General features: G+C 41.4%; 1 protein-coding gene and 1 pseudogene across 1 annotated transcript in view; both read right to left on the bottom strand.

Moving 5' to 3' along the window:
* The window catches only part of LOC103292615 (transmembrane emp24 domain-containing protein 10-like), an 89388-nt pseudogene extending 83694 nt beyond the window's left edge, over positions 1-5694 (bottom strand).
* FAM107B (family with sequence similarity 107 member B) overlaps positions 1-12275 on the bottom strand; it is a 244943-nt gene extending 232668 nt beyond the window's left edge. The window contains exon 1 of the mRNA XM_054726105.1: positions 11862-12275. Coding sequence (XP_054582080.1) covers positions 11862-12275 — 414 coding nt within the window. The remainder of the gene's footprint in view (positions 1-11861) is intronic.
* Between the last annotated feature and the right edge of the window lie 10438 nt (positions 12276-22713).

The raw sequence follows: 22713 nt of genomic DNA, 5'->3' as shown, positions 1-22713 counted from the left end.
GGAAGGGAGATGGAGAGAGAGATAGAAACATCAATGACAAAAGAGAATCATTGATCAGCTGCCTTCTGCACACCCACCACTGGGGATCAAGACTGAAACTCGGACATGTGTCCTTGACTGGAATAAAACCCAGAACCCTTCAGTCCCCAGGCTGACGCTCTATCCACTGAGCCAAACCAGCCAGGGCTCTTTAACCCATTTTTAGTTGATTTTTGTATACAGCATAAGATAATGGTCCAATTTCATTCTGTTATATGTTTAATGGTTTTTCCAACACCATTTCTTGAAGAGACTATCTTTTCCCTATTGTTTATTCTTGGTGCATTTGGTGAACATTATTTGACCATATATCAGTGACTTTTTTAAAATATAATTTTGAATTGACTCTAATTACAAGTGTACAGATGTCACATTTGATTTTTTATAATATTATCCATTGTTTTATATAAAGAATAAAAATTTTAAGTTTTTAAAGTCAGTTTATTATTTACAAATTACAGTTCATTAATTATATTAGTTATAAATAATGTGAGATCTCTTTTTGAGATTTGATGTTGTAAGTTACAGAAACTGACTGTCCTAATATAGGTGACCTATTTGAGGGAAAGGTTCTTATTTCCTATGGAAAATAAGAAACAACTTGAGTTGTTATTTTCCTTTTAACTGAACGTGCGATACCACAAACAAGCTTCCCACAACAAAATTATAAATACTTCCCACAAGAGTTCCTATGCCCATTATGGAGACACCCCCTTCCTCTAATTGCCTCAAATTTCCAAGCTCTCACCTCTCCTGTTGTGGAATTATGAAACCGAGTGTGTCAGTTTTATATTGGAAAAAAGTGTTAAGTTGATGAGTTCTATTTTCTTTGGAAAGGAGGAACTGTGAGTGCAAAACCTAAGGCGATTCAGAACAAGTTAACAGATGCCCTTGGCTGGAGAAAAAACTTCTAATTTCCCACAATTGATATAGCACATTCATTCAAATAGCCCTTGTGGTTCTTACAGCATAAGAAATATAAAATTTTACAGCATGGCCAGGGAGTATTATATTGAATTTTTTTAAATTGAAGTACACTGCATATTACATAAACAGAGGATGGAAATTCCAATTCTACAGACACAGGTATTTGGGGGAAATGGGTCTTGTCAATAAATTGAAATATCCTCACTGGTGCTTTGGTTAGACATTGCCTAGGTACAAAGTAAGCCCTGCTCTTTTATTAACCACCTGTGAAAATGAGGGCAAAGGATCAACTAGGTCATGGGCAGATTCCCAGATTCCCTCTGATAAGCTAGAAATAGATACTGCTAAAAAATGGGCTGACCTCTTCCGTTTATACCTTTCTCCTTCCAACATATCAACACCTACTTAGAAAATATTTATCATTCTTATCTGAATTATCAATGCAGGAGTAACCTCACTTGAAAATGTTTTAAAATTCTACAAAATTATACACTCAACTTTTCTTTCTTAGTTTGGAATATATGTGCCCATCAGCTCTAATTAATCTGAACATTTGGCATTTTTGCCATACTCCGCAGTTATTAATGGAAGGTCTCCAATAGTCAAAGCTGTACAATGTAAATTTTCATGGTTTATGAGGACTATTTATTTTACTTTATTCTAAGAGAAGCCAAGAAACTCTTCTCTCTCTCTCTCTCTCTCTCTCTCTCTCTCTCTCTCTCTCTCCCAGCTGGGATGCAACTGAATATCTAGTTTGGAAAATTCCTATCTGAGTATACTGGGTATATCATGCCACTATGTTTAACATCTTCTGAAAGTAGAAACCCAGCATGAGAAATCATCAGGGCTTAAAAGGAATGGGATGGGATTCTTACCAGCTCATTAAGATGTCTTCCTTGTTTGGCATGGGACAGTTCATGATTTTTCTCAGGAGCATGAAAAGGAACTAGAAAACTAACATTTGATTGCATGGAAATATAAATTACTTTCTATTAAAAATAATTATGTCAAATTATATATCTAGCAGAGAGCTTTTGTTAATAGAGTATTTATTTTTATAGGTAGCCTAGGATTCTTTTCTCTTCTATTGGGATTCATAGAAAAATGAAAATATTTAATTCTAAAGAAATGCAAGAAAACTGATTTGTACTATAAAACAGAGATGCAGCCCAACAGAGTTTCCCCCAATAATGCTCAAATAAGGATAATGCAGAGTTAGGTTGGGATGAAGGGTTATAGATGTTTACCCCCAAAAGTTTACAATATGCTTTTAAGCAGCACTCCCCTCCATAGATACTCCCAAGGCTGGACTTCAAGACAACTATAAAATGTAGAAAATTAAAATCAATTTGTTGAAAGAAATCAATTGCCTACGGTAGTGAACACCTCCAAGAGCTTTTTTGTTAATAGGTATCCAGGAGTCTCTCCACTAAATTCCAATTAACATATCCTTGATGTAGCTTCAAGAGAGTATGACTGGAATATGATACTAAAAAAGGAAGCTGAGGAGAAACCAAGATGGCGGCATAGGTAAACAACTAAACTGCTGCCTCGCACAACAATTTCAAAACTACAACTAAAAGACAAAATGGACATCATCCAGAACCACAGGAAGGCTGGCTGAGTGGAAATTCTACAACTAGAATGAAAGAGAAAAGCACACTGAGACTCAGAGGAGCTGCAGGAGGCAGAGGTACTGAGATGCGCGCACGTAGAGAGGACTGGCAGCTGAGTGCGCGGCTAGCTTTCTCAAGGGGGAGGGAGACAAAAGCTCCCCACTGCACTAAACTCCAGTTCCAGGCGAGACTCTGGGGACCCAGACTCATTCGGGGAGAAACTGGACTGTCTGGCGGCGGGCGGAACTCGAGGGCGGCTTTCTCTCAGAGGTGCTTGCAGCGATTACCAAGGGACACTGAGACACAGGGGCCTTTTAGGGCAGGGCTGACAGGAAACTGGTGCTGTCTGCTCCGCCCTGAAACTCAGCCCCATCCAAGCTGAGCACAGAGGCTTTTGCAAATCTTGACAGTTTTTGGTCATTATTTCTTCAAATAGGTTTTCAGTATCTTGCTCTCTCTCTTCTTCTGGCACCCCCATAATTCTGATGTTGGTACCCAGGGGGTAAAGGGGTGTGGGGGTGCGGGAAGAGACTGAACAAAATCATACACCTATGGATGAGGACAGTGGGGGACGGGAGATAAGGACAGAGGGTGGGGTGGGAACCAGGTGGAGGGGAGCTATGGGGGAAAAAAGAGGAACAATTGTAATAATCTGAACAATAAAGATTTATTAAATTTTTTAAAAAAGGAACCTGAAACCCAATTAATTAAGCTACCCTAGGTTTTAACAAAGACTGTGCCAAGAAAAGAGAAGGATGGGCATGGAGCCTAGACAAGGAAAGCAGAACAAGCAGCAATTTAGTTATTGATAGTGTAAGTTCTGTACTGCCCAAGAAAGTCATGCTTTGACCAGTTGACTTGAGCTTCTCCATCTACTGGAAGGATTACCCTTTGAGTGGAAATGGGTCCAATGTTTAATTCCCCTGAGTCCTAGTTTCTCCATCAGTAATTATAGGTGGTGAATTCAGAGAGGTATTGAGGGTATTGGGGGATTTTTTCCAGATATAGAAAAATCCATCCTAAAATTCATATGAAATTTCAAGAGACCCCAAATAGCCAAGAAAATCTTGGAAAAGAAGAACGAAGTTGAAAGTCTGATTTCAAAACCTACTACAAAGCTACAGTGATCAAAGCAGTGTAGTACTGGCATAAAGATATATAGACCAATGGAATAGAATAGAGAGCTCAAAAATAAACCCTCACATATATGGTCAAATGATTTTTCACAACAGTGCCAAGACCATTCAATGGAGAAAAGACAGTCTTTCCAGCAAATAGTGTTGCAAAAATTAGATATCCACATGCAAAAACAAATGCATTTGGATCCTTACTTTATACCATATTACAAAAACTAACTCAAAAAGGATCAAAGATCTAAATATAAGAACTAAGATCTAAAATGTAAAGAACTAAAACTCTTAAAAGAATACATAGAGCCCTAGCCGGTTGGCTCAGTAGATAGAGCCTTGGCCCGCAGACTGAAGGGTGTCCTGGATCAGGGTGGGGGTTCCCTTGGGGCATGGGGTGGCCTGGGCGAGGAGCCTGTGGTGGTTTGCAGGGTGGCCACACACCCCCGGTGACCCAAGTGGAGGCCCTGGTATCTGGGATTTATTTATCTTCTATAATTGAAACTTTGTAGCCTTGAGTGGAGCCAAGCCTCCTGCTCGCTCCGTGGCCACAGCCATTTTTGTTGGGATTTATTTATCTTCTATCATTGAAACTTTGTAGCCTGGAGTCGAGGCATAGGCCAGCCAGGGTGTGCAGAAAACTTGGCTTCCTCCATCTCCAGGGGCAACTCAAGCCTCCTGCTCTCTCCAGCTCCGTGGCTGCTGCCATTTTTGTTGGGATTTATTTATCTTCTATCATTGAAACTTTGTAGCATTGAGTGGAGGCCTGGGCCAGCAAGGGAAGGCAGAAAGCTTGGCTTCCTCCATTTCCGGGGAAACCCAAGCCTCCCTCCTGCTCTCTGTGACCACAGCCATCTTGGTTGGGTTTATTTGCATATTTGCTCCTGATTGGCTGGTGGGCGTGGCTTTGTGGGTGTGACTTGTGGGTATAGCAGAGGTACAATCAATTTGCATATTACTCTTTTATTAGGTAGGAGATATATATATATATATAGATATATATATATATATATATATATATCATGGAGAAAAAGCTTCATGATAATATATTTGGCAATGATTCTTACATATGTTGTTCATTTTCTTGTCCATCCTGTTAATGAACTGTACAACCATTACTCTTAATTTTTTTCTGACATATGGCATGCCTCAGTTTCATTCAGTTCCTTTTCTTTCCTTTGGGGATTGTTTCGCTGTCTCCCCATAGATACTAGCATCAAAGGGTCCAAGCACCAAGTAGCGGGGGCCTGAGCCCAAGAGTCACAGGAGAGCTCAGGTTCCAAGATGCACAGCTGCTGCGTATCGGCGGGGGTACTGCATGCATTGAGAATCAGAGTCGGGCATGCTTGGGGGCCTGTGGCATGGCTGCCATGAGTCGGCAGCAGCTCCGCATGCCTGGACCAAGAGTCAGAGTCACAGGCCTACTCATCACAGGTGTGCTTGGGAGCTGGGTTGTGTGACTGCAGCAGGTCAGTGGGAGACCCGTGCATGTACATGCCAAGAGTCAGTCACAGGAGCTTGGGGGCCAGGTGGCATGACCACTGCTGGTCGGCAGGAGGCCCGCTTGTGCACTGCTGTGGCAGATCAGTGGTAGGGGAACGTGCTCTGGACTCACAGGAGCCTGCAGCCAGGATGGCTGGAGTCTCAGTGTCCATGTGTCTGCAGTTGTGGTAGCAGGTCTTTGTCCAGAGTGGCTATAGGGTCCCAGTTTGCATCTGAGGCCTATCTGGGTGGTGGTGAGGCTGAGATCCCAGTCACAGTTGCTCTGCCCTTCAAGATGGCATGGTTTCTGTGCCAGCGCTGGCCACCCGGGAGTGCTTGTAGCGGCAGAGGTGACTGCCCATCTAAGACAGCCTGGTCCATCAGCCCATGAAAGTCCTACAGGATCTAATTGTCCCTCAGTCACTCACACACACACCACACACATCCACACACTCCCCTTTCACTCCCTCAGTCTCTCACACTCTGTCTCTCACTGCCGTCATGGCGGTCTCCATCTTCACAAGTCTGTGTTTTTTATGTGGTTGTGGAAGAAGGAGAATACCTATGCCACCATCTTGACTGGAAGCCCCTGACATATTTCAACATGGATAAACCTTGAGAACATGCTAAGTGAAATAAGCTAAATATAAAGAACAAATAGTCTATGATTCCACCTACATGAGGTAATAGAATAGTTAAATTCACAGAGACAGAAAGTAGAGTGGTGGTGGCCAGGGGATGGGAATAAGGGTGAATGGGGAGTTAGTTTTCTATGGGTAAAGAGTTTGAGTTGGAGAAGATGAAAAAAGTTCTGCAAATGGATAGTAGTGATGGTTGCACAACAATGTGAACATACTGAATGCCACAGAACTGTACACTTGAAAATAATTAAATTTGAGAGAGGAACCAATATGGCGGCATAGGTAAACACCTGTACTTGCTGCCTCCCAAAACCACATGAAAATTACAACTAAAAGACAGAACAACTATCATCCAAATGGTGGGAAAGCTGGCTGAGTGGAAGTACTACAACTCGAGAGGTAAAAAAGAAAGCACATTGAGACTGGTAGAAGGTGCGGAGGTGTGGAACGAGCTGGTTTGGCACCAGGTGTGCCACTTTTTCAATCAGGAGGGAGATTGCCTCTTTGGATGCTGACTGGAGGAGCAAGGAGTTCCAGCCCCACACCAGAACCCCAGCCCAGGGTTCCATAGCTGGGGAAAGAAGTCCCTACGGGCAGTAAGAACTACAGACTGTAAAAACCAGTGCGGATTGGGGCTGAGTGACACATAGGCTGCTAGAGACCTAGCTGCTCCTCTTAAAAGGCCAGCACCAGGAACTGAATTTACAAGCTCCCACTTGCTCTGAGCTCCAGTGCCGGGTGAGGCTCTGGGGGACCCTGACAGATACGGGGAGAAACTGGACTGTCTGTCATCAGGGCAGGAACATGGGGGCGGCTTTCTTCCAGATGGAGGTGCTTGCAGCAGTCATTGTTCCCATGCTGGAACCTCCCCAGTGCAGGGCTGACTGGCAGACATTTCTGTTCACTCCATCCTGGAGATTTCCTGAGACCTTGCCCCACCCAATTTACAACCCCACCAAAACTGACTGTGCCGGCCAGACCTGCCACCGAATGGGGTGGGGGAGGCCAATCAGGGGCCAGTGGCCTGGGGGAAGGGCCATGGGTGGTTGGCCAGCTACCCCTGCCCCTGATCTGAGTGGAGGGACTGATCAGGGGCAGGGCTGGCCGGGGAGGGGCTGCAGGAGGTTGGCTGGCGGGCCCCACCCCCTATTGGGGTAGGAGGGGCTATCAAGGGTGGGGCCAGCAGGGCGAGGGGCTGCAGGCTGATCGGGGTGGGGTGGGCCAATCAGGGGCAAGGCCAGCCACAGGGAAGGGCCATGGGGTTGTTGGTCATCTGCCCTGACCTCAATCGGGGTGGTTGAGGCCAATCCAGGGTGGGGCTGGCCAGGGAGAGGGGCTACAAGAGGTTGGCTGCAAGCCCCACCCCCTGATCTGGCCGGTTCGCTGGCCGCAGTGGGCGTCATAGGGACCAGTCATTCTGGTCCTTCTGGAGTTCCAGTCACTGGTTTTTTATATATATACTAGAGACCTGGTGCACGAAATTCATGCACTGGGGGGGGGGGTCCCTCAGCCCAGCCTGCACCCTCTCCAATCTGGGACCCTTTGGGGGATGTCTGACTGCCGGTTTAGGCCCAATCCCACAGGGAAACATTGATTGGCCCAGAGACGCTGACTGGCATAGAATCCTGTGGGATTGGGCCTAAACCGGCAGTCGGACATCCCTCTCACAATCTGGGACTGCTGGCTCCTAACCACTCGCCTGCCTGCCAGCCTGATCGCCCCCTAACTGCTCCCCTGCCAGCCTGATTAACACCTAACTGTTCCCCTGCTGGCCCGATCGCCCCCAACTGTCCTCCCCTCCCGACCTGATCACACCCCCAATTGCCCTCCTCTGCCGGCCAATTTGGTTCTGATTGGTCAGTTTCTATGCCAGTCAGCATCTCTGGGCCTATCAACAGGGCCTGATCAGAAATATGGGGCTGATCAGCAGCCCCGGTTTAGGCATGGAGAGAAATGGAGGCGCGGCTGCTGGCCAAGCCCAGAGAGAAAGAGAGAGGCAAGTGCTGATCAACAGCTGCCACAGAGGCTACAGATCAGACCCTGCTTCTCTCTTCAGGCCTCTCTCCAGGCCTGATTCGCAGCCCCATCAGCAGTCAGTGCTGGGTCACCGCACCTGCTGCCATAGCAGGCTGTGCCACGGCAACCCAGCGCTGACTGCAAGACTGACTTCTGGTTGGTTGAGCCTCCGGTCATGACAGACACAGGGTTTTTATATATTAGGATAGATAAGGAAGAAACCCATTCTCCTCCATATATTTCAGCCTCCCCTGTCTTCCCAAGGCTAAGATGGGAGACTCTTTCATGTGCTCCTGTGGCATCCAGTGTTGACCCATAAGCCTTCTCTGCATTGATATTGCCTCTTTACCTAACCATATTTCCCACCAGAAATGAGCAACTTCAGGGACTGTGTCTTAATCATCTTTGTTTCCCTGGAGCTAGTGGTGCACAGTAAGAACACATAACTCTTGGCTAAAAGAAATAAATAGCATACTTCTGTGTTTCATTGGCTCTATGACCCTACCAATTATAAGACACTTCAATGGTCACACTACTAAGAAAGAAAAAAATCATAATCAGAAGATATAAGACACATTCTAATTTTAGGATTGTGATCACCTTGATTTCACGCCTGGAACAGGGAAGAGATTACCTAAAAAGGTTGAAGACTAATCAGCATCACTTTATAAATAGACACATGCACACATAATTACACATACAGAAACTTCCCCTTTTTACTTAGTTCACTTGGCTTCTCTACCTTGAGCTTTTCCTCTAAGACCAGATGTTGTTTCAAATTTAATTGAATCGCCCTCCTATCTGAACACCAGTTAGCTAAAGATGGATAGAGGGACTCGTTTGTCCCCATTTCTTAGCTATGGTTATGTTCTGAGGCTGAACTCAACAACAAAAAGTGAAAAAAGTATTATTTGTTGCCTCTACTAAGGCAGCTTAAATGATGGGGATCAGTGCATCCAAAAGGGAAATATTTTTGCCATCAGGCAAGATTATAATAAAAGAAGCTCATTTATCATCTAATGAGTGGAAACATGTCACAGCAAAATTACTAGGTAGTGAAAAAACTGGACCGGGCTATGGCACTTTTAATCAGAAGATCTCAAAGCAGTCCCACACTGTCATCAACAAAACCTTGTCATCAGCAGGATGCAAATGAAAGTGTCCCTTTCCACCTTGTGATACACCATGAAACTAAGATAAAAAAGGTTAAGCAAATTAAGAAAAATCAAATAGTAATTATTATTATACACAAAAATACATTTATATATAAATATGTACATATACACACAATGGAATTTAAATTTGATTGAATAGAAAGTGAGATCATATATGAAAATGTGATTGGAAATCCTCAAACACCACACAAATAATAATGAGCAGTAGAAGCCTGTTATAATTCAGAGGTCACACTTTTCAATCAAACAGACCTGGGCTGCAATCCTGGCTCTATCACATCCCTCCTCTGTGACCTTGAGCAAGTCTTACCCTCTCTAAGTGTCAAAGTCCCCATCTGTAAAATGGGAATTATAAGAAAATGTGCCTCTGGGATACTGTATGTAAAGCACTTAGAAGAATGGCTGGCAAATAGCAAGAGCTCTGTAAATTTTAGCTCCTTGCATTTAACTAGATTAGATGCCCATTTACCATGCCCACATGACTAGTTCTTCCCACACACCCTGGCACTTAATTTTGCGGTGTTTTCATTTCATCACTCCCAGTTTGATTTCACCACCCTCTCTATCTAGTCTGTACCCCAGAGTCAACTGCTGCATTTGCTACCGCGTGAATCCCTTTTTTGCCCCTCCTATCTCACCCTCCTACTATTTATTTTTGTAACTCCTCAGGCTGAGATTACTTCAGTGGCCGCTCAGCTCGTGTTCCCAACTCTAATCCAACCTACATGGCTCTACCTTTTTATCTTCCCAGAATGAAATCCCAAGCATGATGTTTCTCTGTTCAAAATTCTCAGTGTCGCCACTGCCAAATGAATTAACTTTTCACTACAGCACTCAAGGCATCTCACTTTGGATCTCAATCTACCTTTCCCAGTATTTTTCCAATCTAGCAAATCTGATGTACCTATTGCTATACTACATACCCCTACATCGAGGATTTTGTTCATACAATTTTCTTTTTTTTAAATATATTTTATTGACTCTTCACAGAGAGGAAGAGAGAGGGATAGAGAGCCAGAAGCATCGATGAGAAAGTAACATCGATCAGCTGCCTCCTGCACACCCCCCACTGGGGATGCGCCCGCAACCAAGGTACATGCCCTTGACCGGAATCGAACCTGGGACCTTTCAGTCCGCAGGCTGACGCTCCATCCACTAAGCCAAACCGGTTTCGGCCATACAATTTTCTTTTATTGAAATGTCCTCCCCTTCATCTCTGCCTTTAAAAATCCTAACCTTCTCTCTAGACCAATCTCAAATTCCACCTTCTTTACAATGTACCTTCCAGAACCTCCAACCTCCTTTGAACCATTTATGTGTCTCTCTTTGGGACACTTCTATTTAGCCTTACCTTAGGGCTACTTCTGTCATAAGGCTTATCTAAACTCTGTCATCTATCCATGGCTTTGCTCATGCCAAGTAGACAATAAATATGCATGTTACCTCGCTATGTTTAATTGGTTATATTTGAGTACACATATTTACTTTGAGGCCCTGTATCACATATGCCCCTAAGACAAAGATAAAATCAAATCAACCCTCTGTAGTTGCTGCTGTACTTTGCAATAAAGGGTAGGTCCTGGGTTGCTAGAATGTTTACCCAACAGAAAGTCTTCATTCAGTGCATTAAAACAAGTACTTCATTAGTTCATTTAACATGCAAGAAATATAAACTTGGCCTTGACCTCCACTCAGCTAACTAGAATACTACTAAAATACCTTAAAGTGAAAACTGAACACATTTTTGAGTGGTACTAGAAAAAATACTACAGTTCTTGCTATAACAGAGGGCTTGGTGAAATTCTCTGTTCATTTAATCCTTTTATATAAGCTTGTAGACTGTCAAATGAAACTGTTTTTTAAATTATGTTTTAACCCTGTCTTCATTGTTTGGCAGTTTCCATTGCTAATGAGGCTTCTTGGATTCAAGTCAGCAAGTCAAACAAAAATGATTTGTTAAAGAAAAGTATTATTTTCCATTATAATATTGTAGTAATGGATCCTCAAAGACTTCTCAATTATATAAGTCTAGTCCTAAGCTCTTTGCCAGGACTATGACCAAAAAATGCTCAAGAGGTACTTGGTATTTGGAAAACATCATTCAAGAAACCCTGCCTCTACTCTGCCTCCCTAAATTGGAATTACCAAAAACTTTGAAATGATTGTGTAGCTCAATCCAATCAGAATATCCAACAATTAAAATTCAGTAATGCCAAAAAAAGAAAAAAGGTAAATAACTCAAGATGCTGCCTTATAAAAGTAGCAGAACTATATTTTTCAAAACTTCTTTCTCCTGCCTTTAAGTCTCAGAAAACAATCACAGAAACACCCATATTATGAATAGTTGCATCAGTCAGTTCCTTTGTTTATTGCTCTGTATACACTCAGTGATCATCATTTCCAAATTTGCCCAGATTGCTTTGATATCACCCGATTTATTTTAAATAGAGGCAAATTCTTAAATTCTATAATCCAACTCGAATAGTGTGCATTTTCATATAAATTCACAGGCCAGTTTTTTTTTTTTTAAAGAGCTTTTCCAGATGATATTACCTCTAATATTTTATTGAGACACTGTTGGCTCTGAAGCACCATGGGCAGTTAAATAAAGGTCAATATTGGTGATTGCTAAGGCCCCGGTGCTTATTGTCCTTGCCTCCCTCCACATCCTTTGAGAACTTTATGAGGCTTTACACACTTCCTCTCACTAGTAAGAGTTCCCCTCAATGTCTTATTTACTTATAATGTTAAACAACTTTGTTCCCTGAAGGCATTCACCAAATTATCAGAACTCTCCTCCAAAACCATTTCTTCTATAACATCATTGGGAATACTCACCATTGGCATTTCAATAACTGATGGTCTGGGGATAGAAGTCTGAAAAGTAACTACTTCACAGTCCAATTCACCATCTGGAGACCCAGGCATATCCGCAAAGATCTCAGCAGGCTGGACAGCAGTGTGGTTACTTGAATTCCGATTTGCATTGCCATTTCTGTCTAAATGGGTGCCGGAATCTCGCCTTTTCTCTGGAGTCCCTTCTTCCCCTTTCGGGTGACTTGGGTGTCGACATGCTTTGGCCATGGGCTGATCATAGATGGTGGAATGAGTATCAGGCACTATGGGCTGATCGCATGGAGCATTCTCCCTCGTATTCCCAAAACAGGCCAGCAGAGCTGAACATGGAAATGGATGCATCCTTCTAGATGGAGATTTCAGTCTTTTGGCGAGCCTTGTTTTCCATGTGGACATGACCTGCAGTGAAACATGACAAAGTTCATGCTTTGGAAAGAAAAATTTCCAGGGGTTCAGATCACCTCCAGTTTCCTTATTGTAAATAGCTATTTCCTTGCCTGAAGAGAAGGACTTTCTAGTAGCTGCCCCTAAATAGATTAGAATATGGCAAGGCCACCATCCCTGAGAGTCACTCAGCGGCCATCACCCTTCGAAAGCGCTCCTCCTGGACGATTTTGCTAAAGAAAGCTGTCTGTGAGGTATGTGGTTGGCTCAGGTTACAGTCCCCAGGCAGGGCAAACGCTTCAGTGCAAGGCAGTGCCAAGTCAATAGACAGTTGCTTCAGGTTACCTTGGAGGCATAAAGATAATGTAGCCTGATAGTATCCACTATAATAGCGTCAGCCTGTGTATCAATAACATCATAACAGCCGCATAACCTTCTTCAGTTACCCACTTCAAATATTTATTCCTCCAAACAAAACAACCCCACCCAGATATCTATCACAAATGAAGACCCCCAAGAGGATCCTCGACCTTGGCAGCTATTTCATTATTAAAATGGGAGGCAGACTTGAATCTTTTGTCTGGAGAGATCCAAGTTTGGATTTGATGTCACAAGGACTTTTCTGGATCTTTCCTGAATCTTTGCCTCAAACTTCCTGGGTTCAGGATCCACAATTGCCCCTCCTGGTAACTATAATAGGTCTTTGTTAACTTGCTTGTTTACTATCATGCTGAGTCCTTGATTAATTTTCAACAACACCAAAAGAAAAACACAAATAAAATGGGCCCATGAACAATTAACACAGGTATTATGTATGGGTGAATGTGTGTTCTGTTCACCTACTGTATATATTAATTTCCAAAAATAACACCTTTTTGAACATATGTCTTCTACTTTTCAACACATTAATATGTGAATGGTGAAAAATAATAATTATAGCCATATTCTAAGACAGTGCTCAAAATGGGTATTTTTTTTTCTCCTTAGCCAAGCATCTGCTAGGAATGTTAGAGAAATACAATACTATAATGGTTTTACCATTAATAGTGACTTTTAGGTCAAGATTTCAGGGTATATTACTCATTCTAATTTACTTGGTTGCCCTCTCTTTTAATTTAATATCAAGATGTGCTCTTAACCGACAGTAGGGGGGCAGGGACATGTGCTGGGGGGTGGCTAGGGAGAGGTCAATGGAGGATAAAGGAGACATATGTAATGCTTTCAACAGTAAAGAATTTAATTTTTTAAAAAAATGTGCTCTTAAGCCCAGACAGGTGGTAGATATTATAGCACTAAATCCCGTGTTACAGAAGCAGTAACCGATTCTTTGGAATTTCAGGAAGCAAGGTTAAGCTACTGAGGAGGGCCAGTTAAAAGCCCAAGATCCCTCCTACCCTATCTGGTCTTTGAGTCTCATTCGGCCTGGAAATCATCTTATCAACATAACATCTGTACTTGTAATATGTCTTGAATAGGCTGTTATATCCATTACACAAGAAGTCACACATGACTTGAGAAAGAGTAAATGCAGCATCAAATGCAGGCTTTAGTTTAATCTTTACCAAAACTTAGAAATAATGTATTAAAAGCTGTCACTTACTTAGAGGATACCATGTAGCAGCCAATGTGCTGCCAGAATTTCCAGTATTGAAAAATCATTCTCCTTTTAATACCCAAGTATGAGCAGTCCTATAGGACAGCAGGAAGTCCAGGCGTTTAGCACAAGTGTTCCTAGGGAGCCTTAGAAATTGTATTTGCCTCTTTTCAGCCCTGGTTGCTTCTGTGACCTCAGACAGGGTGACTCCATGATGCTTCTCTCACTTGTGCCTTCTCCCATGTCCCCTCCCTCCCGAACATGCTTACAGTAAAGCTATGCTGTAATAAGACTTTATTGAAGAGTTAAGGATGTTAGGAAGGAATTTAAGAGAACAAAAAATAATTCTTAAGCCTGTTTTCATTTACTCACTCATTTATTCACTCAACTATGTGTCAAACTAAAGGGACAGCAGTTAACAATGCCACTCTCAAGTGGCCACATTTGGTAGACTACTCCCTGAGCTCAGCTGTATCTCTCTTCTTGTCCCCATTTGCAGCCCTGTGTGGGTTTTACCTTATCTCCACCAAAAGTCATGCCAGAGGCATTCACCAGAGTGCTGTTCCAGCCCACCATAAATGTGACTCGTTGTTTTTGTGTGTTTTTTCACTAGTGCAGTTGTAAGTCTTTTTTTTTTCTTTTCTTTCTTTCTCTTCTTTTCCTTTTATTTTTCATTGTTTTTTATTTACAGTGGCCTCTTTTTTGCTAGTGTGGTTGCTAAGTCTCACCTAGAATAATAACATTAGCAAGTAATAGTTATTGAGTGTTTATTATCAGACATGAATCTCAGCAAATCGACTCATTTAATCCACACAACCCTAGGAGAAAGGTGATATTATTAATTCTCATTTTTACTCATTAGAAAAACAAGACACAGAAACTTAAGTAACTTGCCCAAGGTCACAGCAATGGTGAGGAAGAGAGCTAGGATTATGAGCACAGGCAGCCTGGCCCCAGAGTTCATGCTTTTAACCACTATGCAATATCACTTTACACACACACACACACACACACACACACACACACACACACACCAAAGAGAAACTTTCCAAAAACCTTCAATCCATCACTCTGCCTCTAGGAACTTATTCTACAAATATGTATGTGCATAGAGCTATGTCAAAAAATGTTCATAACAGCAGTATTTGGAGTCAAAATTTTTATTGTTCATCAGTAGAAGACAAGTTAATATATAAGAAAACATCTATACCAGCAATTTTCAACCAGTGTGCAGCAAGAATTTTTAAAACATGTAATATCTGACTAGTTAGTCAGTGGCACTGACTTCTTTTCCCTTAGACTGTCAAATAAAATAAATGACAACAGTCAGCACAACAATAGCTGTCCAGTGTTAATGCCCTGTCCTGAGACATAAATATATAGATCATATAATAGAGTTGCATCTTATTGGTCACATCACATAATAAGATTGCATCTGATTAGTTAATTCTTGTACCAGAAATCCTTATATACAAGTATAGGCACCAGTTTTTTTAAAAAGTCACTGTAGAGCAAAAAGGGTAGGTAAATACTTTTTTAAAAATCAATAAAAATTATACCTTTTTTTCAGATCTGCAAAAAATATATTTTTGGTATGCTGCAGAATTTTAGTAATTATTTTATTGTGCCATGAAATGAAAAAGGTTGAAAAACACTGATTTATACAACTGATTGCTATACAGCTATTAAAAAGAAGTTATGTAAAGACTTCAGGTTTAATATTGTGTGCTAATTAAGCACATGCATTCATATCATTCCCTTTCTAAGAAACCATTAAGATAACAGTAATGGATTTCTTTTAAAGGCTTAAATCCACAACACAAAAAAGAGAAAGAGGCCATTAATATACAAGAAAATTCAACAAACTTCTATAGAACAAAAAGGAGACAGAATATTATTAATTAATGAGGGGGAAAATCCAGCCTGTAGAGTAGAACTCCAAAGAAGCTCTTGACTTGGGCAGCAGTACAATGGAACTTAAGAATAGGTCTGAAAATGTGTGATTTATTGAAGGTCTAATTATGGAAATCAAAGGTTTCCTATATCCTTCTATGTCTGCTACAAAATTAATAGATAAAATGAAAATATGAATGAATAAAATTAAATTAATAAAGAAATGAATAAGTAAATAAAATAAAAATTAAGGTGGGGTCTTAAACTATTTAAGGAACTGTCTAATCAATTCTTATCTAAACTATTTAATGAACTATCTAACAAACTAATAAGAGTAGCTTGTATGGATGTCAGTATCCAGTAATAGAGTCTTTTGATCTATTTAGGATCCAACATAAGAGCAGAAAGTTTCCTGCCAGTTAAAATGAACTAGTCTTTTTGCTAGTGTGGTTGCTAAGTCCTGTCAGCATTCACAGAGCTCCTGATCAACGTTCAAGCTCCTTCCTCCCTTTTGTAGCAATACAAATAGATTAGAAGACATTACAAGAAATTTTAAAATAATTGCAACATCAATGACAACAACCAAGGTAAACAAAAAAGGATCCTAGCAAGGAAGAGTGAGGAAATGGCAGCTGGGTAGGCAACAATATCTGCCATTCAGAGTACAGTGTGTACAAGTATGCAGTGAACTACAACGCTCCTGAATTCTGAGCAATGGATGGAGAGTAAGGGGGAGAATCTTTGCAACTGGATACCAAGAACATTCTCTTTGAGTGCCGAAGTAGTCATAACAGGGATCCTAGAGAATTTTTGAAACATTAATTCACTCGGCCATAAAAACTGTTTACACTTTATATGTAATATAACATTATAAACACTATTTGCATTTTTAACTTTCAGAATTAATACACAGATCAATAGTTGCACATTGATGGCTCTCAAGCAAAATTAATTCTCCAGATGTGTTTTGTTTCGCTAATGACATTTAAAAAAATTTATTGCACTGCTGTTAGATCACAGTAACCACCACTCATTCAGTTCTCAAGTTTATATAAACAGAACCCTGAAGACATTAGAGTTTGTGTTCTAGGGTGCATATTTGTTATTGTTGGTGCACAGTCTCTTTTATTCTTTTCTTTTGGTAAAAGCACCCTGATTTCCTTTGCGGGGAACCCTTCTATGCTCTGTGTAGAGCTCCAGTCCTGGTTCCAGAAATGGGAGTTAGATAATCAGCACACCCAAAGCCTCTGCTCACAGCAGTAGGTTCAAAGTTGAGCATAAGAACACATTGTACCAATCAGAATAAATTCTAAACCTTGATTTACTGGACTTAACCTTAAAAGAGTGAAAGTCTGAAGCAGTTGCCAACATCTTGCCTCTTTGAAGGAAGAGCTTACCCAGATAGAACCCACCCAAAATAGCATTTAAGAAGTGCAGAGCGCCCTAGATGATTTGGCTCAGTGGATAGAGCATCGGCCTGCGGACTGAAGGGTCCCGGGTTTGATTCCCATCAAGGGCACATGCCCGGGTTGAGGGCTCGACCCCCCCAGTAGAGGGTGTGCAGGAGGCAGCCAATCAATGATTCTCTCTCATCATTGATGTTTCTATCTCCCTCTTTCTCTCCCTTCCTTTCTGAAATCAATAAAAATATATTTTAAAAAATAAAGGTAACTTAAAAAAAAAAAAAGAAATGCAGAGGGAGAAACGGTGTTCTGATAAACTTCTGGACAAAGCTTCAGATGAGGCTCTATCTGTTCCTACACTTGGGTGTTATGTGAGCAAATTAATTCCTTTCCTGCTGCATTTGTTTTGAGTTAAGTTTTCTGTCACTTGCTACTGAAAGAGTCCTAATCTGCATATGATCCATAGGTCCCAGCAAATCACAGAAAATTTCATTATGATTACAGAATAGAATAAAAACTTTATAAACCTTGATAATGGCAAAACAAAGGGAGAGCTGAGAGATTTTGAAAGATAAAAGGATTGCTGTGGAGGGGGTAATGTAAGTGCAGAGAAGGAGAGGTGGAACAATATTGGGAAGAGATAGGATGGAATATTAGCTAAATGTTCACCTACCTTATTAGAAATTTAATAAACAATATCTAAAATTGGTAGGTAACTATCAATTTTAGAAGCAGGGCTAAAGGTGAGGGGATGAGGCAGAAAATGATTCCCATCCATTATAAATCATTGCATGTGTTTTATATTTATATCAGGTGCAAATATTACTTTAATATAACTTTTATTTTTAAAAAAGAAATGAGGTCAATTTACATGTGGTGATAAGGAAAATCTCCAATATATATATATATTTTTAAATTATTTATTGTTTAAAGTATTACATATGTCTCCTTTTTCCCCCATTGATCTCTCCCTGGCAACTGCCACGCCTTCCCCCCAACATATGCCCACACCCTCCTTAGTGTCTGTGTCCATTGGTTATGCTCAGATGCATGCATACAAGTCCTTTGGTTGATCTTTTTCCCCCTCACTCGACCCTCCCCTGCCTTCTCTCTGAGGTTTGACAGTCTATTCGATGCTTCTCTGTCTCTGGATCTGTTTTTGTTCATCAGTTTATGTTGTTCATTATATTTCACAAATGAGTGAGATCATGTGATATTTATCTTTCTCTGACTGGCTTATTTCGCTTAGCATAAAGCTCTCCCTGTCCATCCATGCTGATGTGAATGGTAAGAGTTCTTTCTTTTTTTACAGTAGCATAGTAGTCCACTGTGTAGATGTACCACAACTTTTTTTTAAAATATATATATATTTTTCATTGATTTCAGAGAGAGGAAGAGAGAAGAGAAAGATAGAAACACCAATGATGAATCATTGATTGGCTGCCTCCTGCACGTTCCCCTACTGGGGATTGAGCCTGCTACCCTGGCATGTGCCTTTGAATGGAATCGAACCTGGGACCCTTGAGTCCACAGGCGGATGCTCTATCTATTGAGCCAAACCAGCTAGGGCTGTACCACAGCTTTTTAATCTACTCATCTGCTGATGGGCACTTAGGCTGTTTCCAAATCTCAGCTATTGTAAATTGTGCTGCTATGAACATAGGGGTGCATATGTCCGGTCTGATTGGTGTTTCTGATTTCTTGGATATATTCCTAGAAGTGGGATTACTGGGTCAAATGGGAGTTCCATCTTTAATTTTTTGAGGAAACTCCAATCTGTTTTCCACAGTGGCTGCACCAGTCTGCATTCCCACCAGCAGTGCACGAAGATTCCTTTTTTTCCACATCCTTGCCAGCACTTGTTGATTGTTGATTTGTTGATGATAGCTATTCTGACAGGTGTGAGATGGTACCCCATTGTCGTTTTGATTTGCATCTCTCAGATAATTAGTGACTTTGAGTATGTTTTCATGTGTCTCTTGGCCTTTTGTATGTCCACTTTCGAAAAGTGTCTATTTAGGTCTTTTGCCCATTTTTTGATTGGATTGTTTATCTTCCTTTTGTTAAGATGTATGAGTTCCCTATAAATATTGGAGTTTAGACCCTTACTGGATATAACATTGGCAAATCTGTTCTCCCATTCAGTAGGCTTTCTTGTTGTTTTGTTGATGGTTTCTTTTGCTGTGCAGAAGCTTTTTATTTTGATGTAGTCCCATTGGTTTATTTTCTCCTTAGTTTCCATTGCTCTAGGAGCTGTATCAGTAAAGATATTGCTAGGACATATGTCTGCTATTTTGCTGCCTATGGCTCCTTATAAGATTTTTATGGTTTCCCATCTTACATTTAAGTCCTTCATCCATTTTGAGTTTGTTTTTGTGTATGGTGTAAGTTGGTAATCTAGTTTAATTTTTTTTGCATATGTCCAATTTTTCAAACACCATTTATTGAAGACAATGTCTTGACTCCATTGTATGCTCTTGCCTCCTTTGTCAAATAATAATGAGCATAATGAGTTGGGTTGATTTCTGGGTTCTCTGTTCTGTTTCATTGGTCTATATGTCTATTCTTGTGCCAATACCAGGCAGTTTTGAGAACAGTGGCTTTGTAATACAGCTTGATAACTGGTATTATGATGCCTCCAACTTTGTTCTTCTTTCTCAGAATTGCTGGGGCTATTCAGGGTCTTTTTTTTATGCCATATGAATTTTTGGAGAGTTTGTTCTAGGTCTGTGAAATATGCCACTGGTATCTTAATGGGGAGTGCATTGAATCTATAGATTGCTTTAGGTAGTATGGACATTTTAATGATGTTGATTCTACCAATCCTTGAACATGGTACATTATTCCATTTGTTTGTCTTCCTCTATCTCTTTTGTCAATGTCATGTAATTTTCCAGGTACAGGTCTTTTACCTCCATAATTAAGTTTATTTCTAGGTATCTTAATTTTTTTTGTTGCAATGGTAAATGGGATTTTTTTTTTCAGTTTCTCTTTCTGTGAGTTCATTATTGGTGTATAAAAAAAGTTATAGATTTCTGGATGTTAATTTTGTATCCTGCTACATTGCCAACTTCATTTATTAAGTCTAGTAGAGTTTTTTTGGTGTGTTTTTAAAAAATATTTTTATTGATTTCAGAGAGGAAGGGAGAGGGAGATAGAAACATCAATGATGGGAGAGAATCATTGATTGACTACCTCCTACACACCCCCACTGGGGACTGAGCCCGCAACCTGGGCATGTGCCCTGACTGGGAATAGAACCGTGACCTCCTGGTTCATAGATCAATGCCCAACCACTGAGCCACGCCAGCTAGGCAAGTCTAGTAGTATTTTGATGGAGTCTTTAGTGTTTTCTATGTTCAATATCATGTCATCTGCAAATAATGAGAGTTTTACTTCTTTTCCAATTTGGATTTCTTTTATTTCTTCTTCTTGTCTATGGCTAGTACTTCAGTACTATGTCAAACAGGAGTGTTGAAAGTGGGCATCCCTGTCCTGTTCCTGTTCTTAGGGGAAATGGTTTTACTTTTTGCCCACTGAGTATGATGTTGGCTGTAGGTTTGTCATATAAGGCTTCTATTATGTTGAGGTATGATCCCTCTATTCCCACTTTGCTGAAAGTTTTTATCAAGAAAGGGTGTTGGGCCCTAACTGGTTTGGCTCAGTGGATAGAGCGTCAGCCTGTGGACTGAAAGGTCCCAGGTTCAATTCCGGTCAAGGGCATGTACCTTGGTTGCAGGCACATCCCCAGAAGGGGGTGTGCAGGAGGCAGCTGATCAATGTTTCTAACTCTCTATCCCTCTTCCTTCCTCTCTGTAAAAAATCAATAAAATATTTTTTTTAAAAGAAAAAAGAAAGGGTGTTGGATTTTGTCAAATGCTTTGTCTGCATCAATTGATATGATTATGTGATTTTTGTCTCTCAATTTGTTTATGTGGTGTATCACATTTATTGATTTGTGGATATTGTGCCAGCCTTACATCTCCAGAATAAATCCCACTTGGTCATGGTGTATGATCTTTCTAATGTAATGCTGGATCCAATTTGCTAGAATTTTGTTGAGGATTTTAGCATCTATGTTCATTAGGGATACTGTCCTGTAATACTCTTTCTTTGTAGCATCTTTATCTGGTTTTGGGATTATGGTAATTCTGGCTTCATAGAAAGAGCTTGAAAGTGTCACTTCCTCTTGAATTTTTTGGAATAGTCTGAGGATGATAGGTTTTAGTTCTTCTTTGAATGTTTGCTAAAACTCCACTGTGAAAGTGTCTGACCCAGAGCTTTTGTTTGCTGGAAGTTTTATGATTACTGTTTCAATTTCCTCCATAGTTATTAATCTATTCAGATTTTTTTATTCTTCCTGATTGAGTTTTGGAAGGTTGTCGTTTCTTCTAGGTTGACCAGTTTGTTGTAATAGAGTTGTTCATAGTATTTTTTTTTACAATTCTTTGTATTTCTGTGGGGTCTGTTGTTATTTCACCTCTTTCATGTCTGATTTTGTTTATTTGGGTTCTCTCTTTTTGCTTCTTGGTGAGCCTGGCTAGAGTTTCATCATGCTTGTTTATCCTTTCAAAGAACCATCTCTTGGTTTCATTGATGTTTTGTATTGTTTTTTTTGGTCTCTATGTCATTTATTTCCCCTCTGATGTTTATTATTTCCTTCCTTCTGCTCACTCTGGGCTTTCCTTGTTGCTTTCTTTCTAATTCTTTAAGTTCTAGAGTTATATAATTTATTGCCAGTTTTTCTTGTTTTTTTGAGGTAGGCCTGTAATGTTATAAACTTCCCACTCAGGACTGCTTTCATTGTGTCCCATTGATTTTGGATTGTTGTGTTTTCATTGTCATTTGTTTCCAAGATGTTTATTTCTTCTTTGATCTCTTTGGTAGCCCAATCATCTATATATATAAAAAGCCAGTGACAGTAACGACTAGAATGACGGGTTGTTATGATGCCCACTGTGGCCAGCCAACCAGCTGATCAGGGGGTGGGGCCGGCCGGCCAACCTCCCACGGCCCCTCCCCCCAGCCGCCCTGCTCCTGATCAGCCTCTCCCACCCTGGTCAGGGGGCAGGGCCAGCCAGCCAACCTCCTTCTGCCCCTCCCCCCAGCTGGCCCCACCCCTGATTGCCACCCCCTACCCCAATAGGGGGCATGGCTAGCTGGCCAACCTCCAGCAGCCCCTCCCCCGAGCCAGCTCCATCCCCAATCAGCCCCACTTCGATCAGGGGCAGGGCGGGCCGGCCAACCACCCATGGCCCCTCCCTCAGGCCATCAGCCCACAATCAGCCCCTCCACCCCATTCTGGGGCGGGGCCGGCCAGGCCACCACTCACAGCCCCTCCCCATGTCTGACCTAACCCCTGATCAGCCCCCACCACCCTGATTGGCCCACGGCCCCTCTCCCCAGCCAGCTCTGCCCCCGGTCGGCCCCCCCACCTTGGGGTGGGGCCCACCAGCCAATCACCCGCAGCCCCTCCCCCCATCAACCCGGCCCTGATTTGGCCCCGATCAGGGCGGCCTGGCCAGCCAACCTCCCACCATCTTCTCCTTCCAACATCTTC

The sequence above is a fragment of the Eptesicus fuscus genome, chromosome 2 (assembly GCF_027574615.1).
Source record: "Eptesicus fuscus isolate TK198812 chromosome 2, DD_ASM_mEF_20220401, whole genome shotgun sequence".
Lineage (NCBI taxonomy): Eukaryota > Metazoa > Chordata > Mammalia > Chiroptera > Vespertilionidae > Eptesicus > Eptesicus fuscus.
The sequence above is the reverse complement of the archived record's forward strand: the minus strand, read 5'-3'. Positions and strand labels throughout refer to the sequence as shown.